Genomic DNA, 24,917 nt, shown 5'->3' with positions numbered 1-24,917 from the left:
CTGGCTTTTTGTCCCATCTTCTGAGAGTGCTTATTTGGGAGCTTACCTCTTGCGCGTTTTATGAAAACACTTAGGATATCCAGATGCTAAAATATCTCTTGAGCTACCTTTTGGTTTATAAGTGTAATCCCCATAAAACTTACACCACTGACTTCTCACGAGAAGCCGGAGTCACTTCTGAGTTCACTGGAAACAAGACGAAGCTTTCAGCCCCCCAGCCCGTTTCTCCTGCACCCGGCTGCTGCCCGCGCCCGCCCCCGTGCTCCCACCGCTAGATGTCACCCTGCTGATGCTGTTCACTGTTATGCTGGGAGCTAAAACTACCCAAAAACCGGCCGTGAAAAAAAAAAAAAAAAAAAAAAAAAAAAAAAAGAGCCGAGAAAGCCGAGAAGAAAATCAAACGGCACTTTTAGAAAGTGAGAGCACATGAAAATGAGCGTCCGTGGCAAAAAAAAAAAAAAAAAACAGAAGTAACTAATGGAAAGCACGTGGAAAATAACCATCATACAAAGCACAAATAACAAATACTCCACTGAAAGCAACTACAAAGACAAATCAGAAGTTAAGGTTTTGCTTTAACACAGGAGAGGCGATTTTTCTGTCTCCTCTTCCCTGCCAGATGCAGCACGCAGCTGGAGACTGTGTCCATTTAACACAGGAGCAGGAGAAACAAAAATACATTCCCGAGATAAAACAAGGAGTTGGAATTTGGCATCGCTGCTGCGAAGCCATCCTGAGCAAGAGGCGATGAGCTCTGCCAGAAGAAATGAAAACATTTCTGGGGCAGACTGGCCACGTTTCTGAGACGTCAGAAAGCCACCAAGTGTTGAAATATCCTCGAGCACGGAGCTTTCGCGAGGCAATGAGCCCACGCTGCTCTGTGACAAAACCGCCTTGTCAGAGCCGTCAGCACAGGAAAAAAAAAAAAAGGTACGAGACGGTGGTACGTGAAGAATAAATGTATTTATTTTCTTTTTAAAGTGAGGCTTGCTCGCGTTAGCCCTTTGTCTGGCTGGGGGAGCAGCAGGGCAGGGAGAAGGGGTGAGGAGAAGGTTCCCGCTCAGGGGTGTGAGGGGCGGCGAGCGGTGCCTTTGCTCCCTTCCCTCTCTCTCCTTCCTCCTCCCGCAGGTGAAGGCGCCCTTTGTCCAGGCGAGGCCCCAGCGGGCTCCGCGGGCCGGGCCGGGCCAGGCGGGCAGCCCTGAGGCGAGCTCCGACCCTGAGGCGAGCCGCGGCGCTCAGGTGCCCGCCGGGCCGGGGGGAGCGCGATGGGCGCGGAAGGCGGGGCCGGGCGGGGAGGGGAGGGGAGATGGAGCCGGCGGCCGGGCCCCCCCTTCCCCCGCCGCTCCCCTCAGCTCCTGCCGGCCGCTGCGGGGCTGACCTGAGGCCGCCCGCCCCGGCGCGGCCGCGCAGGGCTCTCCCCGTCCTAACCCAGCCGAGCCGAGCCGAGCCGAGCCGAGCCGGGGCTCCTGGGGAAGCCCCGCGCCGCCGCCCGGGCACAAGAAGGCGCCGCTGCCGGCGGGCTGAGGTGGGTGAGCCCCGGGGCGGCGGGCGGGCTGCGGCCGGGGTCTGGCGCCCTGCTCCGCTCCGCTCCGCTTCGCCCCGGGACGGGACGGGACGGGACGGGACGAGCTCACCTGGGCCGGCCCTGGCAGCGCTGCTGGCGGGGCCCCGAGCCGGGCTCGCCCCCCACCCTACGCGGCTTGGCCGAGGAGGGCACGGAGCGGGGCTCGCCGGCCCCGGTCCCCGCAGGGGTCTCCACAGAGCTCGGGCGGGTTCCCGACGAGCCGGGACAGCAGGGTGAGGGGTGGGTGGCCAGCTCGGCTCTCTCGGGTGCCTCCACAGCACCTTAAAATTGAGGCGATTGCCCCAAACGCTTTCACCCAAGTCGTTCTTCGATGGTGCCAGAGGAGCGGGGATGCTGCCACCGTCCCGCGCCTGCTCGATCACCTCAGCGTTGTGATCTTAGCCTGTTTATTTTAGCCATTTTTTCTTTATTCAGTGAGCCAGCTCTGAAAACCCTTACTCAGGCAAGCCTCCCATTGACTTCGGAAGACGTTTTGGCAGAGTCAGGTCTGCCCGGTTTGGATCGCTGTCGGCTCAGCGCTGTAATGAGCCTGTTTGCTTCTCCCAAACTGCGCTACACCCAGCGCTGGAAACTTGGCCTTCCGCAGCTGGAGATCCTCCATCCTCACTCGCAGCCAGCTGTGCTGCTGCCTTCTGGAGAGGGAGGCATGGGTGCGGAGGATGGATGGACGTGCCTGGGTTCTGTCTCTCACGGGACTTTCTTCAGACATATTGCAGACAGAGGCATGCTGTAAAGGACTCTGTTATGATAATTCTCCAGGCACTGTATAACAGAATTACAAGTGCCTTGTATGTAGGCTATTACTGTGCTTTGTTATCAGCTGTATCAAAGAAATAACTCTTATCTCAGATATCAGAGTTATCTGGTTTGGCACCTACTCTTCCTTGCATGCAGTCGCAGGGCTGTAACCCATATTTCACTATTAGAGCATATGCATTCATTCACACACAACTTCTTTTATTTATTTATTTTTTTTCCTGCCACATAAAGCATTAGGAGTGTATTAAACATTGTTTCCCCAAATCAGCTTTTAGGATCAGTAAGTGACATCCCAGCTCATGATTTTTTTCACATCACTATACTACTGCCAAATCATCAACCCAAGCCTCTAATTAGAAGCTATTACTGGACTCTTCATTTCTAAATTAAGACTGATATTAGCATAAGCGTCAGGTGAGTTAAGCATTTCCATTCAGAGCTCCTCAATCAAAAATATGCTTTCGGACCTCCAAGATAGTGTGGCAGCCAGAAGAGGACAATTCAGAAGAGTCAGGGATCACTGTGTAAGCTCCTGTAGGCTGGTGATGTTAACATATGAAAGCTCAATTGAGGTAGGTAAAGAAAAAAATAAAATAAGAGCAAAGATATGTGAACCATCATCTGTTTTACCAATTTTAAAAAGTTGATCTCGTTATCCAAAAAAAAGTAAAAAGTCAATCTAAGACTTCTTCACATCCTTTTTTTTTTTTTTTTATTTCCACACGCACACTTCAAACTTTAAAAATCAGAAGGTAGGCCTCAAAAACTGTGTGATTGCCCTTGATATTCTGAGTTCTTTTAAAAATAGGTCTGGAAATCACTTTGTTCCTTTTTTTCCAAGTAAGTACGTTAGACCAAGGTCTGTTTGTAAACAATTCTTTGTCATTGTAGCAGCTAGAAATACAATATATCAAAACATAGAATTTGTAACTAATTCTGAGAGTGGCAGAGCTGAAGTTTTATGAGGATAGCATGAAACACTGGGTCTAGCCCTAGCAAAAAAAAAAAAAAAAAAGCCTTCAGCAGTAGGATATACAAGCAGCTAATGGTATAGGAAAGGGTTAATAGCCTGACCTTCAGAGGGAAGCTCTTATTGACCCTACTCTGCAACACTTGGCCAAAAGGTTATGCCCAAAGGGAGAGCTTGTTAGCAGGAGGGGAAAAAAGTCAAAAGAGAAATACTTAGGAAAAGAATACTTAGGCTTCAGTAGGCTGGTGGCTTGAAGCAAATGTTTGTACTAGATAGCACAAGACAGTGTGGATTCATCCACTGAAGCACAACAAAAATAGGTACAACTGATACAATTTCACAAAAGTTTTACAGATATAAAAGAATCTGTATTTAGCAAAGTAGTTTCATGTCTAGTAATCCAGCTGCTTGGTAGGTTCCTGGAGGAGCTAACTAGTCACAGCCGTACAGGTGGTCACAGAACTACGCTGCGGCAGGGCAGCCTGACCTTCCAGTGCCTTGGCACTAGCACATCGCTTCAAGCAGTGTGTAACAGGGCACTGTGCCTATCAGAAGTCCACCTTGCAGGGTAACCCCCTGCAGTTATTTTACAGCCCTCTCAAGACTTCAGGGTTAGGATCCTGAGAAAGAAATATCCCTTCTCTTCATCTTTGTTTTCTGGCCTCTGATTTCTTCTAGTCCTTAACAGCTAAGAACCATTTTTGCTTCCTCTTGTATTGATAAATATAGACAGTGTACCTTGGAATAGAATGAGCAAATCTCCAACTGGAGTTTCCTGACAGTCTTGAGGGGAGAATACACCTCTAAAGCCACAAGATGACTGTCAGGTAGACCAAGCCTGAAAATCTGAATTGTAAAACCTAAAAAGTATTAGGAACTGCAGATTTGCATGGGTTTCTTATATAAGTAAGTCCAGTCTCTTGCTAGGATAGACACAGGATAGACACATTAAAGCTTTTTGTAAACCTAACAAAAATCCATCTTCATAACATTTTACCTGTTTTTCCTTTTCAAAAACTGTTTCAAACTCTGTTGTTCTATTTTTAAAACTTTCAGCCTGATTTAAGTCCTTCATTCCAGTAGCAACATGGGCATTTAGCTTAAATATTGCTTTTCATAGGTGATTTTGTTCTGTTGATTTATCTGCTGTCTTAGTCTCCACTTTAATTTTAATAACTAAAAAAAAAGAAAAACTGAGCTCTTCTGTTCTCAGAGGACAGACTTTCTTTTCCCTAGATTATCACAGCTTCTCTGGCAAATGGGTGGAGGAGGGGGAAGAAAACATTTTGAGGGAAAATAGGCCTCAAAGTTTCAGTAGGGCATTTCAAAACCTGTTTTACATCCTGTGTTTGTTTTGCAGGGAGTTTCTGCAATGGAGAAGAGGGAAGGCGATAGTCATACCATTGATCAGAATGCAGGTCAGAGCATCGCGCCGAGGAGAAACAGAGGAAACCTTAGCAACTTGGTAATGTTTCTGTAAAAGAGCAGCTCATACGTCACACAGAATATTGCAGACTTTATTTGATTTTGTCCAAACGCACTGTGTTTCCATAACACTGGCATATCATCAATGCTTCTGAAGTCTTCTCTCAATATTGACATGGAGAGATAAAAAGATAAGGAGCAACTCATTCAATTTAATCGCATTCCATGCTAAAAAAAAAAAATACACAAGATTTGTTAAGAAAAAAACACATAGTAACAGTTATATGATGTTAATTTTTAGTTGCATTCTACCAGCTGAACAAAACTCTATAGAAATAATTTGTGATTTTTGAACAGGAATGTAAAGCTTATCCTGGGTAGAGTCTTTATTGTTGCCACATTGCATTTAGTAAGTTTTGCACACCACACAAAAAAGCCCGGGAAAAAATCCATTTCATCAGTTTTTGCCTCTGCAACATCTGATGCACAGAAGTTCAAGCCACAACTTGCTGTTCAGTTGTGACCTCAGTCTGTGGAATACTGCATTAGGCTTTACAAACTGTCTCAAACAGGAATCTTTAGGTGAAACTGAATTCAGAGGTGAATTTCAGTTTATGTAATTTATACTCATACCTGATTCTGCAATGCATAAAGACTACACTCTGCTTCTCCTCACAGACTAGAGAACAGAAGTTACTTAGGCTATACCTTCACTGGTACATTGCAGATACATTTTTATTAACACATCAGCATGTATTAGCTATTTAACTATAAAATCCCAATAAAGACCATGCCCTTTAATTTTACTGTGAGGCACTGCAAGCAAGTCAGTCACACATGTGGAAACAGGCTGCCTTTGTCTCCATTTAGGATTTTATGGCAAGATAGCAGTGTATGTTTGTTATTTCTCTGTTAAAAGAAAGCAAAGCACGCAAAACACCTGTGTATTACTGAAGCTAAATACAAGGCTTACACCTGCTTATGCTTGCATTACTTACAAGTATTTACAAGAATTGACCCCTTAACCAGCTTCAATATAATGTTTGATTCTGAAGAATAAAGACAGATCATATTGCTGAAATAACCAGTTCTATCCTAGCAGATTTGATCATCTTGAAGGTATTTTCCAACCTTGCTGATTATATGGTTCTGTGACTGCCAACTTACAGCTTTCTACTAGTACTTGTCTTCCTCAAGCCTCAAAGTGCAATGTCACTTTCTGGAGATCTGGACACCTGCAACTTTAGCCATTCTAAAGCTGAGCCATTGCTGCATTAGTTCAGATTTACTTTGCATTTCACTGGATTATTAAAGGGGTGGCATGTTAATTTCTGAATGTTTCAAATTCTTAGCTCCCCACCCCTGGACAGCTGTCTGCTGCATCAACTGCAATGTCCTGCTGTTGGTGCACATATTTTCATTTTGTACTTATGTTGATCATGTACCTTGTCCCCAAACTGTAAGTTTGGGACAATCTTTTAATACATTATCACAATGTAAAACAGTTTATAACATTATACTAACATTTTGTCCTAGCATAGTTTCTTCTTAAGCCTGTGATAATTCTGCCAAAAGCTTCTGTGAGACTAGAATCAAACCATGACTATTTGGCAGTAAAAATTCAGCTTTTTAAACTGAAGTGGCTCTATTTCACAAGTTTTTATAAAAGTTAAGAGGATGCTATTACATTTTGGGAGGACGGGAAGAAAAGCATTGGAATTTGAGATAGAGTTGACAGATGCACAGCTGGTCTAATATTCTTGATCCCAAATATTTCTATTTACATCCTTATTCCCCCAGTTAAGTGTCATGAAAATAGCAGTGACTGAATGAAATACTGTAGTGTCATGTCTCTGGATTCTGTTGTTGTGCATATTATTTGGGTTACATTATTAAGTCTCTAGCTGAAATTGGAAATCTTGAAATCTGGAGTGCCTACCATAAGAAGCTGTAATGATGCTTTGCAAAATGTAGTCTTCCCTTGTGGTGTAGTTAACTTCCTGGAATGAAAATCTGTTTTGAAATCACCATGGATGATGAATGAAGAATGAGAAATCTACAGTAAAATTGCCTTGCTCAACTACTAACTATGCTGTTTGAAATATTGTATTTTCAATCTACTTTAATAGCAGATTATTTCAAATATAAAGACTATTTAAATAGTCTTTAATAGTATGCATGTGTTTTTGTTTTTGTTTTTTGTATATGGTTTCAGTGCTGCAAAATATAAAAGCCATGATTGCAAATATTGTGATTACTGGGGTTTGATCTCATTTTACATTTCCTTTCTGTCTTTTCCAGAATGTGGATATGCAAGTTACCAATCCACCAGAAGTAGCTGCACTTTTTAATTTACATCAAGCACACCATTTTGGTGAGTTTGAACACTCTTCAGAACAGCACTGCAAGCAGGAGCTGTTCCCCAAGTGGCACTTACCAGTGAAGATAGCATCTGCGATCTCATTATTAACATTTATTTACACTTCTCTAAGAGATGTCATATATCCTTTTGTTACAAGAAATGAAAATGTTTTCTATAAAATTCCAATCCTTGTCATAAACAAAGTTTTACCAGTGGTTTCAATTACACTTTTAGCACTGGTATATTTACCAGGAATAATAGCGGCTGGTTTCCAGCTGTACTTTGGCACCAAGTACAAAAGATTTCCCCAGTGGTTGGATAGATGGATGTTGTCAAGAAAACAATTTGGACTTCTCAGTTTCTTCTTCGCTACAATGCACGCCTGCTATAGCCTGTGCTATCCAATGAGAAGATCATACAGATACAAGCTGCTCAACTGGGCATTCCAGCAGGTATGATGGGCTCACAAATATCAACATTTCAGTGTTGAGAGAATCCTTGTGTTGTACATCCAAACAAATCTGGTTAGGGAGAAAGCTGTTTTCATTGCCTTTGATTTTGAAACAGCTCCTCACAAAGCACTGCTAAGCAATAGAGCAGGGCCTACTTGTTAAAGCATTTTATAGGGAGTCAAGAGTCAACACAGCTGTGCCAGTGTGTATTTAGTAAGTCACTTTCTTCGTCTGGGAATTCTTAGCTCTATGTAAAATACCCATAGTTATAATTGCTTCACAGGTACATTTAAGTCTTTGGAACACTTAGTGTATTGTGGATTGATTTATTTGCATTAGTGGAATCTAACTGTCTCCAGAAACTGCTGCACACACCTTTTCTAGACATCATCTGTGTAAAGCGAATTACCAGCAATGAAGGAGAACTGAGCTAAATTACAATAATTTATATATGCCACAGACTTAACTTGCAAACACTGATGACTACACAATTTGGCTGGTGCACACTAACTTGTTAAAACAATTCAATTTATTTCAGTCATGCTTCCAAATCATGAGCAATAATTGGTTTGCAAAGCTGTCTAAAGTCTTCTGTGACTAGAGAGTTTCTAGCACATGTGTATCACCTTGGGTAGTATTCCAGCATAAGGAATATTCCCATATAAGGTGTAGAGTGCAAAGGTACAGTTTTCATATCCTTCAAGTCTAATATATGGTTTTATTGCAAGCAGAGTAGGGTGTTACTGGCTTCTGAAGAATTCTGTCATCAGTCAAACTACCTGATGAAAACTTTGAAGATCAGCCTTACTGGTAATCTGACTTCAGTGGTTTACCAGAAATTTCTGTGAGATTCCAGTTCTTAAGTGAAGGTGAAGAAATGATCATAACTGGAGCATATTACACTATGATGATCCCTAACAGCATCAAGGAACTGTTGCATGTAGTCATAAACAGCACAAGCTTTGACATCAGTTTTTTATTTTCATCCATATCAACCATTGTATTCAGTGCAGCTGAATGCACCAAGTCATTAACAAAAAAAAAAAAAAAGGCTATTCTGGCAGGATAACATGGCTAAGAATGCCTGCTAAACTGGATCCCTAAAATAATGCTGTAAATATATTTCCTTGTGTTATAATCTCCTACATACTGTATTTTGCCATGAATGGAGGATTGTTTTTTTGTCTGTTTGTATTTGTCAGAGTAAGGTTTCTCCTGCTATGAGGGCAGGCTGATAGGTCTCAGAACTAGTCAGTTCTGGGCCAAGACACTGATGCAATCTGTAAATTCTTCTCAAGTAAAGCCTACCTTTGCTCTACAGATACTAGTAGAGACTTTTTCATCACAATTAAACAGCAGTTACACTTAGAGACATTCAAACAAACAAAAATACTATGTTTCTTATAGAATCATAGAATCATAGAATATCCTGAGTTGGAAGGGACCCTTAAGGATCATCAAGTCCAACTCTTGACACCGCACAGGTCTACCCAAAAGTTCAGACCATGTGACTAAGTGCACAGTCCAATCTCTTCTTAAATTCAGTCAGGCTCGGTGCAGTGACCACTTCCCTGGGGAGCCTGTTCCAGTTATCTTATTTCTTAATTATTTTTGTGAAAATAACTGTTTCACATAAATGGCTAAGTGTGCCAGAAAGCCAGCTGTATCCTGGGCTGCATGAAAAGAAGGATGACCAGCAGGGCAAGGGAGGTACTTCTCCCTCTCTGCTCCCTTGAGACCCACCTGGAGTACTGCATCCAGTTTTGGGGTCTCCAGTACAAGAATGATGTGGACTTCTTAGAGCAGAAAATAATCAGAGGGCTGGAGCCTTTCTCCTGTACAGAAAGGTTGAGAAAGTTGGGGTTGTTCAGCCTGGAGAAGAGAAGGCTCCAGGCAGACTTCATTGTGGCCTTTCCGTATATAAAGGGGGCTTACAAGAAAGATGGAGGAAGACTTTTTTACCAGAGCCTCTACTGACAGAACAAGGGCAATGGTTTTAAACTGAAAGGAAGTAGATTTTGATTGAATATAAGGAAGACTTTTTTTTTACAGTGGGGTTGGTGAAACACTAGAACAAGTTGTCCATAGAAGTCGTGGATGCCTCTTCGTTGGAAGTGTTCAAGGCCAGGTTGGATGGGGCTTTCAGCAACCTGATCTAGTGAAAGACATCACTACCCATGGCCGGGGGGTTGGACTAGATGGTCTTTAAAGGTCCCTTCCAACCCTATGATTCTTCTGGCAGGTCAAACAAAAGAAAGAAAATGCTTGGATTGAACACGATGTTTGGAGAATGGAGATTTATGTGTCCCTAGGAATTCTGGGACTTGCTTTGCTGGCTTTATTGGCAATAACCTCAATCCCATCTGTCAATCATTCGTTGACCTGGAGAGAGTTCCACTACATTCAGGTACACATAAACATCATTGCATGTTATTACTCATTTTTAGGACTGTATGTTATCAGCTAACATCATTCCTAGTTAAAAATACTAAATATAGAGTCATTAATGAAACCAATGTAAAAGTTTATTCAGCACCCTTTGTTAACTGTTTTGCAAAAAATATTCATTTCATTTGTTATTTTGGGAGAAGAAAAGGCTGTCATATTCAGGGAATAAAGTGGAAAGAAAGATAGCTCCAAGTTGACCAGCAGAAGTTGTTCCTTCAGAAACTATTCTGAGGTCAAAGACCTCTGGCTCTGAAAGCATTTCAGTTATCTTCTGGGCTTTTTATGTTTCGGGAAAGCCTTGTGTCCTGCTGAACTGGGAGTAGGTGGTACTGAACCAGATGAGAGTGTTGGCATAAAACATGGGTTTCCATTACAAAAGGATCATTGCCTGTTGCTCCCTTGGAGCCATTTTGGCTATTCTGTACTGCCTGAGCAATACCAAGTGGCTGGCAAGTCCAAAAGCCTCCTGCCTTCTGGAATGCAGAGGTTTTCCATATGCAGTGTCACTAGCCTCACAGCCCACTCCAAAAAGCTGCATTCTGAGAAGGGGATGTCTTAGAACAGACACATAATCAAATCCAGCCAGTCATGAGTTCTGCTACAAATGTGCTTGTTTGTTCACCTAGTACCTGTTTTGCTCTTAGTGTCAGTATCTTGCACAGTAATAATCAGGGGTGGTTCTGCTGGCATCAGTATGATCACACTGTGTTAAGCAAGTGTTGAGCTGGGTCCCTGAACACCAAAATCTGAAAATTCAATGACCTACTGAGCACCTGTCATTTGAGAACTTGTTATGAATTTGAAAAGTAGGTCTGAAACATGTATTTCTTGACAATTAGTGATTTGGGAATCTGTTCATTCTATGAAGTACATCAGTTGTAAGATAAGTTTGTCAGCTCTACAGAGACTGTATGAACAGGTGTAGGAGGGAGTCTCCTAGTGCATAATTACTTTCCATATTAAGCTATCATGGTGGAGAAATCCAGAAGAGTAATGCTAACATATTGGATTAGTTTTATAAAAAAATAGCTTTTATACTAATCATATCCTGTAGATTTACCACTTAGAAAGGCACTTTACACTGATGAGTAATTCCATTTTTGTAATAAAAGCAATATTTTTATGTACACAGGAAACAAAATTGGTAGTAACTCTTGCATAACTTTTCCTTTTCTCCTTAATCTCAAATCCTAAGCCAAATTTATCATAGTACTAGATTTACTAGAGTTACTGACTTTAACTGACCTTAAAAATTCCCTTTGCAAACAGTTGATTAAACCATTTATAAGTCTGTTTTTGAACTCATAATAATTTATCACAGAAGATATGGTAATTTAGGATACAGGTGACATCTACAAACTGAGATATTGAGAACTGACACAGTTTGGGGAATCTGTGATCTGTATGTTAGTCCACTATCATATCAATAGGAGAAAAATGTGCCTTATCTTTTCTGGTGACATAGAAAGGTAGAGCTGGATTCTTGAATTACAAGTTTTTAATTTTAATTCAAAGCTAATGTTTTCTTTTCTTTCACTTACATGCGTTGTTTGAGGCCTTTTCTTATTTCCATTTTTCCTTAAAAGAGTGATCTTTTTACCAAGGTTTAAAAAATAAATAACTTACTGTTATCTTTCTCTTTTCAGAGCAAGATGGGATATGTAGCTCTGCTGCTATGCACAGTTCACGCACTGGTGTTTGCTTGGAATAAGTGGGTTGATGTTAACCAATTTATCTGGTACACACCTCCTTCATTTATGGTAGCAGTTTTTCTTCCTATTGTAGTCCTGCTCTGTAAATGCATACTGCTCCTCCCGTGTTTCAGGAAGAGGATAAAAAAGATCAGATGTGGTTGGGAAGACAACACACAAACCAATCAAACCAGCATGACTTCCAGGCTGTAGATCACATATGGACATTTCCTGTCTGCTGTATGTAAATATGCTCAAGTCCACAAAATGTTCACTTGTGAGTTCTGTTTCCATATTTTTCTTAGATGTTACTTGTTTACTTTTCATTTCAGCTGCAAAGGTATGGGATACTTGATGCAACTGGGACCTTTGCTGAGACAGAAATTGAAAACATTCATTTTACACTTTAATCTCTTTGGTGTTCTGATATTTGATCATTTCTTTCTTCTGACTCATTGCTCTTAAAACACCAGTACTTCATCACCTCAATCGTAATTCTTTCTTTGGCAAAAGCAATCATAAATCATCGGTCCAGATGACCACAGAAAGTAAATAAATCATTACACCACAGAATCCAGGAATGCTTTCTGCATCCCACAGACATGTTTGTTCCCTGGTTAAATCTCAGTGTTATGAAGGGAAAACAACTTGAATATTTATTATCCTGTCCCCCCTTATCCCTTGCATCCTACATTTCACTCTGCAGAATGGGGACCTTAGCACAGAAGCCACACAAAAAGTGTGTTGCATTCCCACCACATATTGAATTCAGACAATCAAGCAAGCAGAATTCCAGGGAACTTTGCAAGGCAAATCTCTCCTGAGGCTTAGGCACAGTCTAAAATAAGAGATTTTAGACTCAGATCTACATTTTATACAGGACTAGGTGTGTCTGTTTATTTAGAACCATAAAACATTTTCCTTTTTTTTTTTCCATGAACACATTCTTTTGTTTCTGATGCTGGAAATTTTCCATGCTTTTGACCCAAGCCTGCTGCCGCTGACATGTGCTAATCTTTATTAACACAAATTATTCCAGTGGGATAGCTCACACGTCAGGTAAATGTGTTTTACTGTTTACTCTAGGGCCAGTACAATTGTGTGACTAGAAGAAAAACATTAAAAATAGGCATTTGAACCTTGGCATTGATTTGGTGAGATTTTCATGTAAAATCACTTCTGAATATGTTTGCTTTTACTAAAATTTTAGTATAAGCTGATGAAGCTTCACTTTCTTTGTGTTACATAGGTCTGTCTGAAATTTTTAAATGAATAATTCATTTATTAGCATCTATTTTTAAATATGTTATGCAGTAGTTAATATATTCACCCAGCAGCAGAAACATTTCTGCCAGTTTCCCTGTGTGAGCTGACTAGGACATGGACTGATGGTGCCGGCTATTGCTGGGATCACCCAAATGAGAATTGTAACTGGTAATGGCTCTGGTATTAAGCAAACAGGAAAACAATGGTTACATGAAAATATATGTAACACACTGTGCTAATGATTCTGCAGCTAATAATCCTGTTGTACATTTGAGGGTTTGGTACACTGAGCATAATTAACAAATTAAATAGCTACAGAGATGCTACATTTTGTATTTTCCTGGTTATAACTCCAATTATTGCAACTTAAAAATTGTCTTTGTGTTTTGCACTTGATGTAGTACTGTGAAAATAAGTGGGGACGTGGTGGCCTGTGTAATATAGACTGAAGAGACGTGAGTGACATTGTGTGTCAAATCAGTAATGCATGACAAACGTAAGCACTAAAACACAGAAAGCCAGTCTGGAAAGTGAACTTAAGAATCTAAAATAACAGAAGAAGTGTGGTTGTTAATACATGAGCATTTATATTTCTGTCCAGGAAATAAATAAAATTAATTAGAAGTCATGTTAGGGATTGTCCTGGTTTTAACTCTGTCCCAGCTGAAACCAGAACAGATAGGACTTCCCGAAGGCTTACCCAGAATATTAACTGCACTTTGTTGTCAGGAGTCATAAAAACCTTAATAAAGTAATTTTTTTTCCAGTAGAACAGGTTAAGAAAAGTGTTATGATAAAGAAATCAAATTATCCATTAGCTACTCAAAACATATGCTCAAATTTACTACTTAGGACAAAGATGAGATTTAAAATACTCCAAGCAAGCCCAGCGTGCATCCATTGAAGAGATTAATATTTGGTTTTATCAAAACATGTTAAATTTTGTTCTTCAGAATCAGCTCTGCTGCTCCCTTACTAAGAAAATCTGGAGAATTGAATTCAATCTCCAGTTTTGCTAAATTCTGGTCACATAGTTGGATTCATCATTTACAACTGGTCATAGAAGCCAGCCCTTTGCCACAGGGAAATATAAACAGCTTCAAGGTTAACAAGGTTTGTGACACAGAGAACAGAACCCTTGATAGCTGAAAACTGAAAAGAGGTGAATGAAGACACTCCTTGGAATAAGCCATTCACAGCTAGTCCTACGGCATGTGTAAAATAAAATCTCAAGTAGGAGCAAGGTTTTCTGTGCAACAGCCAGCCTTTTCTTTATAATGTACTGTTGAATGCTTAGAGCCAGAATTTGAGACCTCATATCAAGTCTCTTCCCTGCTTTGTAAGTCTTTAGTAAACTACTTCACCTTTAAGTAACTCACTTCTCAATCTGTAGTACTGGAGTAGTACTCCTCTGCAAGACATTGCAACAGCATGTTCAAGCTTTTAAGGCATTCAGATGCAATAGTGAGGGAGGAGGGTCAGGTAAGGGGTGTAAAGAGCTGCAGAAGAATATGCTATTAACAGTAGTTTATTTCTCCCTTTGTCATAGATATGATTTAGTTCAACACTAATTACAATGAATGCATATGTACCTCTTAATTTATGTTTATACAGCTATTTCAAAATTCAGTGTATTAATATGTCTGTATACTACTATAATATAGAAAAACAATGTGTCTGCCAATTTTAGGCACTTATTTGTATAACACTGATTATTTTTATAAAATTATGTATCATTAAATGCTTAATTGTATATATACTGTGTCTGCCATTGTGTAATATCCATCCAGACCTGTATAAGGGTAAAAAGGCATGACAAAACCTAGAAGAGCTGCTGACATGAACATTTAAACAGCTTTAGTCAAGGGGGAATTTTCTCCCCATGCTAGCTGAAAATCCTGGATTTTCCAAAGGAGAGAAGACATAGATGTGAAAAACAAAATGGACATTTTCATAGAGAGATGTAATGAAAAGAAATTTGGATAGATCTTTTAACTGACAGGCCATGTAGCCTGGCATTTGGAGGAGATTTTTGAGAAGGAACAGAAAGCTGAGTTGGTTGTGGAATGCTTTGGAAAGAGACCTGTGATCCCTGAAAATGCTGATTAAAGATCAGGAAAAGCTCAAGAATGGTGAAGACAAAGAGGAGGGGAAAGTAATGCAGCCATATTCTTTGGTAAGAATCCATCACTCTAGTGTAAGGGATTTTGCAATGCCTTTACAAAGGTTACAATGTACTTCCTTAATTAAGTCAGAGACACAGAATTGAAACTGGAGAGAGAACTCTCAGACTGTTGAAGGGACTTCACAAATTTCATGACCTACCTGAGATAGTGAGATCCCAGAATACTATTCTCAAGAAGTGGTACCAATGATGAATGCCCGGGAAGCCAGAATCAGGCTGTGCTGGCTATGGTTTAATGTCAATTCCTGTTGACAGCAGCCTTTACTGTAAGCTGTAAAGGCCATACTTCTCAATTATCTCAGTTCTTCTAACAAAAGTGTGTAAAGCTGTACACAAAAGTGTGTAAAATCAGTCCAGGGAGTTTGATCCAGTTAAAAAGTAATGATTCATCCAGAGCCATGTACTGCTCTGATTGACCTGATAGGAGTGTGCATATGCCAGCATGAAGGACAGGAAGAGAGATCACAGAATCACAGAATATCCTGGATCTGAAGGGACCCACAAGGATCATGGAGTCGAACTTCTGCCTCCACACAGGACCATCTAAAAACCAGACAATATGTCTGAGAATGTTGTCCAAACATTTCTTGAACTTAATCAGGCTTATTGCCATGACCACTACCCTGGGGAGCCTGTCCCAGTGTCCCACCCCCCCCCGGGTGAAGATTTTAGTTCAAAGTCGTTTAAACTGCACAGTAGTAAGTGCTCCTAAAATTCAAAGCTTAAATCCCATTCTGCTAGCAAGACTGTTTCATCACTTCGCCTGTTTGTCAGGTTCTTAGTTTTCCATGAATCAGTAGGCAAAAATGTGTTCTAGAAATTATCACCAAAACCCCAAACAGACTGACCTCTACATGGCTGTCAACTGTGTGGCTTCATCTGTGAAATGATGATCTCATGTCTTCCTCTCTTTTCTGCTACATCCACAGTTTTTACTATTGTCCCCTGATTCCAGGAAATTTTGTGTTAACCATTTCTGAAATTCAGTCTAACTACTTTTAAGCTGATTTTCTTAAAATGACATAAAAAGAATTGTTTAAAAGAATAAAGATATAAATAAAGACCGATTTTTGAAAACATGCTGAATCCACCCTTGGAGAATGTAGCCTGCTGTAATCACTTTGTCTGTCAGCCACTGATCATTGTCACTGACTTTTTTTCAGTATTGCCAGGATTTCTTGATCCTATCAGCACTTTCTGTTGCCGATGGTAAAATAATTTATTTTGGTGAGAACCTCCTTAACAATATCTCATTGAATTCAGGTCAAGTTTTGCATCATTGCTTGAAATTTGCAATAGATTGAAAATGATATTTAAGTGGGTGTGGTGGAGATAATTTACTAAGTGTGCATAATAAGTTTTCAGAGATTCTCAAATGAAAATATAAAAACAGTCAGCAAACCAAATTATCAATTTACAAAGCAGACTACAGCTACTTCCAATAAAGATGATGCAACAGAAGATAGCATTGTTTTGTCATTTTTTTGTTTCTTTCTTTCTTCTTACATGTTTTCATCTTTGTAGCAAGAAAGTGTATTAGTGAGATAAATACGCTATGTTCTTGACTTGGTTAAAGATTTGTGGTGCCTCTATGGCTGGTAGAATATTACTACTGCTACTACTGATGGAGATATTTGGTCCTTAAATTTCATCTGTGGGACTCACTATTAAAAAAAAGAAGCGTGGCAATTGTGGGGTCTTTTGAACTGGACAGACAATCGTAGTCACATAGCTTTTCTATACATGCATACACTGTTTCATTGGATGTACTCTACTGGAAAAGAATTTCCATCTGAATACTTCATTATTTGAAAATCTGTAAAAAAGCTGATTTCTGGACTTGAAGAATGGCCACATAATATTTCTCCAATTTGTCCTCTGCCTTTTTGTCCAGTCCTTTCACTCATATATTGGATAGCATTTCTCTCTTGTCTGTCCACTTGTGTTTGTGCATGTATCAGGATAACTTCTGACCAGCTTATCTCATTCATTCAAAAGTATTCTAGGTGTTCTAACAGGAAATCTACATCTGGGGGGCAAGGGATGGAAAAAAAAAAAAAAAAAAAAAAGAAAGAAAGAAAGAAAAAAAAAAAGAAACCTGAGTGGAAAGAAAAGGAGCCCCTTGCAAGGCACCTCAGGCATCCCTGTAACAGATCAAAGGTCTAGCAATTCTTTGACAGGACCCATAATTAAAATAGCAATAGCTTCCTCTTGTACCTGCCTAATTTCCAACGGAGTTAGCACATTCATGATATAAACATCCTAAATTATTTATTCCCAAATAATTAATGACAGAGAAAAGGGTATTCGGGGGCAGAGGAAAGCTGGGACTATGGAACTATGCTAGGTGTTAACATGGAATGGGAAGGGACAGGACAACCGGAGATCCCATTATGAAATGAAAAGGACACCAAGGAAAAGAGACATTGCAAGCTAACAGATTTTCTTATGAAAGGAAAGAGTAAAGGAGCCCCAATGGATGTTAAAGGGGAAAAATAGGTAGATGGGGGAATTCAATGAACACTACAACATTAATATAGTAGAGAATAGAAAACCCTAGTACAGGAGATGGGTAAAATGAGGGACAAGACAAAGACAGATAGCACAGCATCTGAAGAGCCTGAAGTGAATCCATGAAACAGAGGGGATGAGAGGCTTGAGAGGCTACCCACATGAAGCTGGAGAGTGGAATACGTGGTATGTAGCATAACACTTAACAATACCTCTAAACACCCTTTTCCCTCTGTTCTCTTAATCTTGTTCCTCCCCGATTCACCTTGATCCCTCCATTACTCCACCTTTGTTCCTTTTCTGGAGCATCCCATAAGAAGTCTTGCACATTCTCACAATGCCCTTAAAACAGCCCATAATAAGTTTCATACGATTCTTTTCCCTTTGCATCTCAGGTGATCAAGGTGTGGAGCAGCTGCTTTACAGGATGAGACTAAAAAGGCAGAGGCATTTCAAATGGGATGGGAGATTGCAGAAGATCAAGGTTTGCAAACTAATGAAGAGAGTGGATAAGATAAAGAGAGAACTGTTTTTCACCAAGCCCTGGACTAGGGAGGATTCAGTGAAACCAGTAGGATATTAGTTTACAACTGCCTAAGACCACGCATCTTTGTACAGTGGGTAGAAAACCCCTGCAGCCTGCTGCCACGGGGGGCTGTGGAGGCAAACAGCATCAACAGGTTCAAAAGGGACTTAAACTCAGAGACACCAGCCCCTAAAAAGACAATAAAAGGACTTTCCAGGCATGTACCCTATGGCATCACTAATACAAATGAGGATTTGGGGGAAGAGCATAAGATAGAGTGGTGAGGCTTGCACTCCCACCTTAAATAGCATTCTCTTTTGCCACACTTGTACACATACTCATGGGTTAGATCGGCTATCAGTCTAACCAAGTAGTGTGTCTTATGTTCCTTTACTTCAAGAGGAAATCTCTCAGACTGATACACTGCTCTAATTTGGTATGATTGGAAAACAAGTATGTTGGGAATGAGAACTTAAGTCTTGACTGAAAAGCTGTTGCTTTGATCTTGCAAAGAACTGCTTAATTTTCAGGCTCTGCGGCAACTCACTGACCGCGGTTCATTTCTGTGGAATTAACTACATAAATTTTCACAGGACTGGGAACAGAATTAGTGTTTCATTGTTCTGTAAAGATACAGCTTTTCTCCCCACAGTGCTGAGCTGCAATTGAATTATCTTGGTTTGAGTTTCATTTGCCAAGGAATATTTTACACCGACAGCATGGTTCCATTCAGGGAAAAAACATATTCAAAATAAAATAACTGAACACCTAGCCTAGGACAATGTACATAATGTAATAAAGTAATGAAGATGTTAATAAACATAAACATTTAACTTTTTAAATGTTATATTTCTACTTTTTCACATCTACTATGCTACATACTATGCAGTGATCTTAATTCTTTTTAATTTTTCTTCCACTCCCATGCAAAACCTGTGGTCTGCAGCTTTGTGAAGGAAATTTGACCTCAAATACCTGCAATCCCAAACTGTTTGTAACACAAACACTAGTCTTAAGCTGTCAGACAGTGGTCAAGCCACAATGTAACTTGTGCTTCCCTCAGCTGGTTTGGTATTCAAGCAAAGAATTAATGTTTTTTTAAATGAGTTTTTCAATTTTTTCAATATCTATATCTTCATTAAGAAGGACACACCTGTTCTTGGTTATCTAGCCAACTTACAGAAAATTTTGCTCAGGATTTAATTGTTTACATTCTAAAAATAATCTGTTTTACCCCTGACTTTGGGTCCAACAATTAATTGCAGACAGAAGATCACATTTTTAGAACCTACTGTCCCACTTTGAAGTAGCTTTTTAAGATGAACAGCCATGAACCAGGAAGATAGATTTTGATCTTCTATAACTTGCACCACAAAGCAAAGGTGTTTCAAAAGTTATAGGGAGATGTGGAAAGGTCATACAAGACCTTGTGCTCATACAAAGCCAAAGAACAAAGCTAAAGCCAAAGAAGCCAAAGGTCCTGAAACTCCTTAGCTGTGCCTCAACAATGGCTATGGAAAACCATAGTCAGAGAAAGCTAGGAGAGGTTTCCTTCCTTCAGCTTCTTTCTGGTGCATACTATTTATCTGCCAGGTCATAAAAACAATATCAGAAACAATACTCTCTGTTACTTAGATTGCCACAGAAATGAAACTGTAGGTCTGAATCTTCTCTGTTTTGGGGTGGTGGTAGGGTGTTGAGTACCTGTCCTCTGTTTTGAACGAATCACCTTTAACTTGTGCTTCCTATTGGGAAGAAGGAGACACTCTGTCTTGATTCACATGACATGCTAAGGATTCTCAATTTTGGCATATTAAATGTGTTTTCTCAATTTTGGCTTATTAAATGTGTTTTATAAGGGGTTTCTTTCTTTTTTTCTTCTTTCTTTCCATCTTTCTCTCTCCCATTTTTTTGTCTTTTTCTTTTTCTTTCTTTTTTTTTTCTTTTAATTCTTTTTCTCCTCCTTCCATCTCCCGTCGTCTTGTCTCATCTCCACATCTCCTCTCCTCTCCATTAAAAGAATGTCTAAATGTTTGGGTTTTTTTTAATTTATTTCACTATGTCTTTCTGTCCTTGCCTTTGACTACTGACGTTCAGATCCTATATAGTCTGAAAGAAGCAGCGATACCTGCAGAGTTAGTGAAAAGGGGACATCACAAGTGAAATCCGAAAAATGCAAAGAACAAAACAATATTTCTACAAAAAAAAAAATAATAAGCTACAATTTTCTAAATTTCTAAGATCCGTGTTGTATTTACAAAGAATGGTTAAGAGGTACAAGTTTTATTTTTAAAATAATTGTAGGCTGCCATAAGAAAAAAAAAAATAGTTGGCCTGAATGTTCCTGGCTGGGAAATACTCTATTTTTCTGCTCAGGTACAAAATTAGCTGTGTTAAGGGTAGTATGCCAGAAATGATTGTATTTGGGTTTGTTGCCCCAATAGGAAGCAAATTTCTGTGTGTTTGTTTTCACTCATTTTCCACAGGAAAATCCCTGGGGCTTTGCTTTCCCTTTGCCAAGAGGAAGAACCAGAATATCTGTTTCCATTTGCAAACTGGAAACTCCTTTGTTATTCATGTTCCATCCCTTAAAGGAAGAAATAATAATGCTTCCCTGGACTTCCCTAAAGAAAGTAAAGCACCTGCTAAAAGAAAATAGTCTCTTTTTTTTTAAATTGATTGTATAAGACAGGCCTTCAACAAGGTGCCTAAGAATTACATGGTCTCTAGAGCTTTGTATATAATTTGAGAGCAAGTTATCCAACTCAATTTCATAATCTCACTGAAGATGCACGTTCCATCTTTGCAGTGAGTTTTACGCGTATAAAAGGCCTGTATATACCTAGCCCTCATGCTAAACTCAGTGCGAAATGGGGACTTTTTTTGCTTCTCGTGTTTGAATGGATCAATTACACAGCGACAGAATGGAGATGGGAGTTGTTTTGCTATCAATTTAAACAAGGATATTCAAACTGTAAAACCTTTAAAACATGCAAAGAAAACGTATGATCAAGTGAAGCCATCCAAACTGACTTAATTTTTAACTTACTGCAAGTTTTAGGCATTGGAATTATGTTTAGATGACTTAGATGGTTTAGATGTTGAACTTAGTGATATGGTTTAGTGGAGGACTTGTTAGTGTTAGGTCAGAGGTTGGACTCAATGATCTTGAGCTCTCTTCCAACCTAGACAATTCTGTGATTCTGTGATTCTGTGATAATGTAATAGGTATCAGGTTAGTGGTGTCTGTTTAGTAGGCTGGTAAATGAACATAACTCAAAAGTTTCCTCCTTTACCGCTATGCACAGAAGCTAAAGCTAGACAGGCTGGCACACAGTGGAAAGAAAAAAAAAAAAATAGGAAAACAAAGTTAAAATAAAGAATTGTGGATTAACTATGCAAAAGTGAAAGGTACAGTGGCCCAAGGACATTAGGCCCACTCTTAGTTTTCCTTGTCATAGAATCATAATATCTTCTGAGTTGGAAGAGATCCATGAGGATCATCCAGCCCAACTCCTGACTCCACACAAGACAACCTATGGGTTAAACCATGTATCTAAGAGCATTGTCCATACACCTACAAGTGTCATCCAAACGTTTCTTGAATACCAACAGGTTTGGGGCATGACCACTTCTCTGGGAAGCCTACTCCTTCCTCTCAGAGAAGATCTTTTTCCTAATATTCAATCTGAAACTCCCCTAATGCAGCTTCAAGTCATTCCCTTTCATCCTATATGATTCTGTAAAGAACCATTACTCATTACAAGAAAAAGGAAGTGGATATGCATATCAACATTAACAAACAAAACAAAACAATGTACTTCACAATTTTATGACTAACACTGATTTTGAATAAAATTCACTCATTCTAGTAACACGTAGAAACAACTACAGAGTGTTGGTGAGAAATGTCATTGAATGACATTGCTGAGAACAGTGGTGTGTTAGGCTTGAAGGATCAGAGTCTGAGCTGGCACACTGTGTACACGAGCTGGTCAAGACAACCACGTGGAAAACATACCTAGTGAGCAATCACAAGGCAAACAGTTGCATGAGAAACAGGTAGCAGAATTCAGGGATCATTTCAAGGTGCGTGAATTCATCTCATGACTAAATACACCTTTTTTAATGTAAATATTTTTATGACTATGTCACATAAAGCAGCATATAAACAGCCACAAGTAACGCAGAAAGCAATATTTCATTTTGTTGTTGTTGTTTTCTCTGATACATTTGTTGTTTGGACTAAAAATTTTAAGCCTAAACTCCTGAAGTCATTATTGGCTACACAAGGACAAGCCTAGGATGACAACTTCTGAATCAATAACAAAGAAAAGGGGAATATTAGAACAAGAAAGTGAAGGGCTGAAATGCCAGCTCTCACCGTGGAAAGGACCAGTTCATTTCTGAACAGTTTGTCAGTGGGTTCACCTTTCCAGTGATTACTGGAGTATGGGAACAGTCCTCGCAGCCCGGGAGCCAAAATGCAGTTTGGAAAATCATAGAATAGAATTTTGGAGCATCTATTTACAAATATATATATATATATATATATATATATGTTATACACACATATATATACGTTACATATGTATACATATATATATACATCACGCATTACATATATGTACATTATATATGTGTTTTATATTTGCAGGAGAAGTGGCTTCTGAATTACAATTAAAAAGTTTCTTAGCTCTTTTCAAATTCTGCAGCATGTTTGTATTTATTTATTTATTGAAACAACAGTTTGAACGGATTACATGGTTCATTATGATTAAGCCCTCAGCTAACGCACTAGAAAAACAAATTAGCAGGACGACAGTTCAGTGTTTCATTCATGATTTCATCTCTACACGTTACCTTTCTGCTTAAACATGAGCGACGGTCATTATAGCTATTTACTTTAAACGTGGTAAAGGGTTAAGGGTGACACGTCGCCATACACACAGCACAGCTTAACGGGCAACATAATATGTTAGGCGAGTCAGAAAACGTTAAAACCAGGAGCTGCACTTCTCCGGAATAAAGCCGCGTTTGTGTTCAGCTGGAAATTTCCTCGGCCGGGCCACAGAGGATTCGGGCCCTGTGGTTTAGCTGGCGTTGGGTCCCCTCACCATGGTGCTAACCCCACCACCAACCCCACCACCAACCCAAATAAACACCAACCCCACCACACCAGCCCCACACAGGCAGCTCGGGCACCCACCACCAACCCCCCCCCATCCCGCCGCCATCCCCGGCTGAGGCCGGCGGTGCCCGGGAGCGGCCGCAGGGGGCGGGCAGCAGCGGTGGGGTGGCGCCGCCTCCCCGCCCGCCCGGCGCTGCGGGGCCGAGGCTGAGGAGCCGGAGCGGCGGCGCTGCCCGTGCGGGCGGGCGGGAGGAGGTGAGCGGGGCTGGAGGGGGGCTCCCGGCGGGGCTGTGGCCCCCTCGGGCCGCCCGTGAGCGCCGTTTCTTTCCCCGCGGGGGCTCCCCGCTCGCTCCCGGCCTGGCTGTGGCGCGGAGCCGGGCCCGGCCGCTCTGCTCCGGGGCGGGCATTTTGTGTCTAGGGGGCTGAGGGGAGAGGTCGGGGCGGCCGCTCCCCTCACGGGCAGCGTTGTCGGTGTGTCCTTACAGCCGTACAGACGGGCGTCCCGCGCTGCTATGAGCTCGTCCCAGGTGGGTACCCGCCGCCCCGGCTCCGGCAGTGCCTCAGTGTCCGCCACCACCAGCAGCAGCCGCCGCCGCTCCGGAGCTGCCACACCGTAAGTTGTCGCCGGAGCGGGGCCCCGCGGGCAGCACCGAGCCCCTTCCTCACGGCAGCACCTGACAGAGCCACGGCCAGGCTTTGCCTGCTCGCTGTCCTCCTCCAGGGATCGTGCTGCCCGGGGCAGTTTGTCACAGCCGGGTCCCCGTCTGGCTGATGTAGCTCTGCTGTGTTTTCCTGGGTTTATCTAAGGACAGTTGTCAAATTTGTATAATTCCTGCTGTCAGATTTCTCTCATCCCTTTTATTTTTTTGTATCTGCAAAGCCAGTTGTTTTGTACAAGGTGTTTTTTATCTTGCAGTGTGCTCCTGAACAACCCATGTTAGCTACTTATCAGCTTTCCACCTGACTGTTTACAAGCTGATTGCTCAATAATTTGCTGTAAAATCTTTCCAAAGACTCAAGTTAGGTTAACAAGTCCTTTACCTCCCTTGGTCCTCCTCCTCCCCCCTCTTGGAGGTATGTGCTGGTCTCCCTCTCGTGTCCTCTCTGACTTCTAAAGGCATTGCTTGGGTCAGCTCTTCAGGCATCAAGGGGGGGATTTCATAAGTGCCCGCTGACTCGAAAATCTTTATCTTATCTTGGTCTGTTAACCTACCTCCTTCCACTTTGACCTCACCTTCTGTCTCCCTGCAAGATGAATTTCATTAAATATTTAGTCACAATTAATCTTTCTGCTGGGGTCTGGCATAAGGCATTTCACACTTCCATCCTGTTTTGCATCACCTATGATTTGTTCCTTTTGCTCTTAAGTGATGAACCTTGCCTTCCTTTTTTTTCCTTGTATTGTCTTCATAGAAGCTTTGCTTGCTACCCTTTATGTCCTTTACTAGAAGTAACTCATTTCTGTACCATGGCTGCTCTGATTTTATCACTACATGCTAGCATTGGCTCTTAATAATGATCCTTAGCCATGTACCCCCACTTTTTTTTTTTTTTTTACCTTTTATGTGATTTTTTCAGATCATTAAAGTACTCCTGATGCAGTTAA

The 24,917-nt window shown here is 40.9% G+C and overlaps 2 protein-coding genes across 14 annotated transcripts in view; both read left to right on the top strand.

Moving 5' to 3' along the window:
• Positions 1-654: 654 nt before the first annotated feature.
• STEAP1 (STEAP family member 1) lies at positions 655-14,711 on the top strand. Of its 4 annotated transcripts, XM_038175205.2 has the most exons (6): positions 1,264-1,525; positions 4,675-4,779; positions 7,041-7,113; positions 7,336-7,553; positions 9,796-9,960; positions 11,648-14,711. In XM_038175205.2, the coding sequence occupies exons 1-6, from the start codon at positions 1,307-1,309 to the stop codon at positions 11,903-11,905; spliced, it is 1,038 nt and encodes a 345-aa protein (XP_038031133.1). In that variant the 5' UTR covers positions 1,264-1,306; the 3' UTR covers positions 11,906-14,711. The 4 variants fall into 4 exon arrangements, with proteins under 4 accessions (XP_038031134.1, XP_027306550.2, XP_038031133.1 ...); XM_038175206.2 differs by lacking the exon at positions 1,264-1,525 and adding an exon at positions 655-930 and having other exon boundaries at positions 7,041-7,553; XM_027450749.3 differs by lacking the exon at positions 1,264-1,525 and adding an exon at positions 1,027-1,239 and having other exon boundaries at positions 7,041-7,553.
• Positions 14,712-23,442: 8,731 nt separating this feature from the next.
• The window catches only part of LOC101797298 (metalloreductase STEAP2), a 52,277-nt gene continuing 50,802 nt past the window's right edge, over positions 23,443-24,917 (top strand). For 6 of the 10 annotated variants that reach the window (XR_011807016.1, XM_072033657.1, XM_072033656.1 and 3 more), the window contains exons 1-2: positions 23,443-23,566; positions 23,797-23,924. The gene's annotated coding sequence lies outside the window, so the exon portion shown is untranslated. The remainder of the gene's footprint in view (positions 23,567-23,796; positions 23,925-24,917) is intronic. The other 4 variants (XR_011807017.1, XM_072033661.1, XM_027450750.3 and 1 more) reach the window with 2 other exon arrangements.

Source organism: Anas platyrhynchos, chromosome 2, assembly GCF_047663525.1.
Source record: "Anas platyrhynchos isolate ZD024472 breed Pekin duck chromosome 2, IASCAAS_PekinDuck_T2T, whole genome shotgun sequence".
Lineage (NCBI taxonomy): Eukaryota > Metazoa > Chordata > Aves > Anseriformes > Anatidae > Anas > Anas platyrhynchos.
The sequence above is the reverse complement of the archived record's forward strand: the minus strand, read 5'-3'. Positions and strand labels throughout refer to the sequence as shown.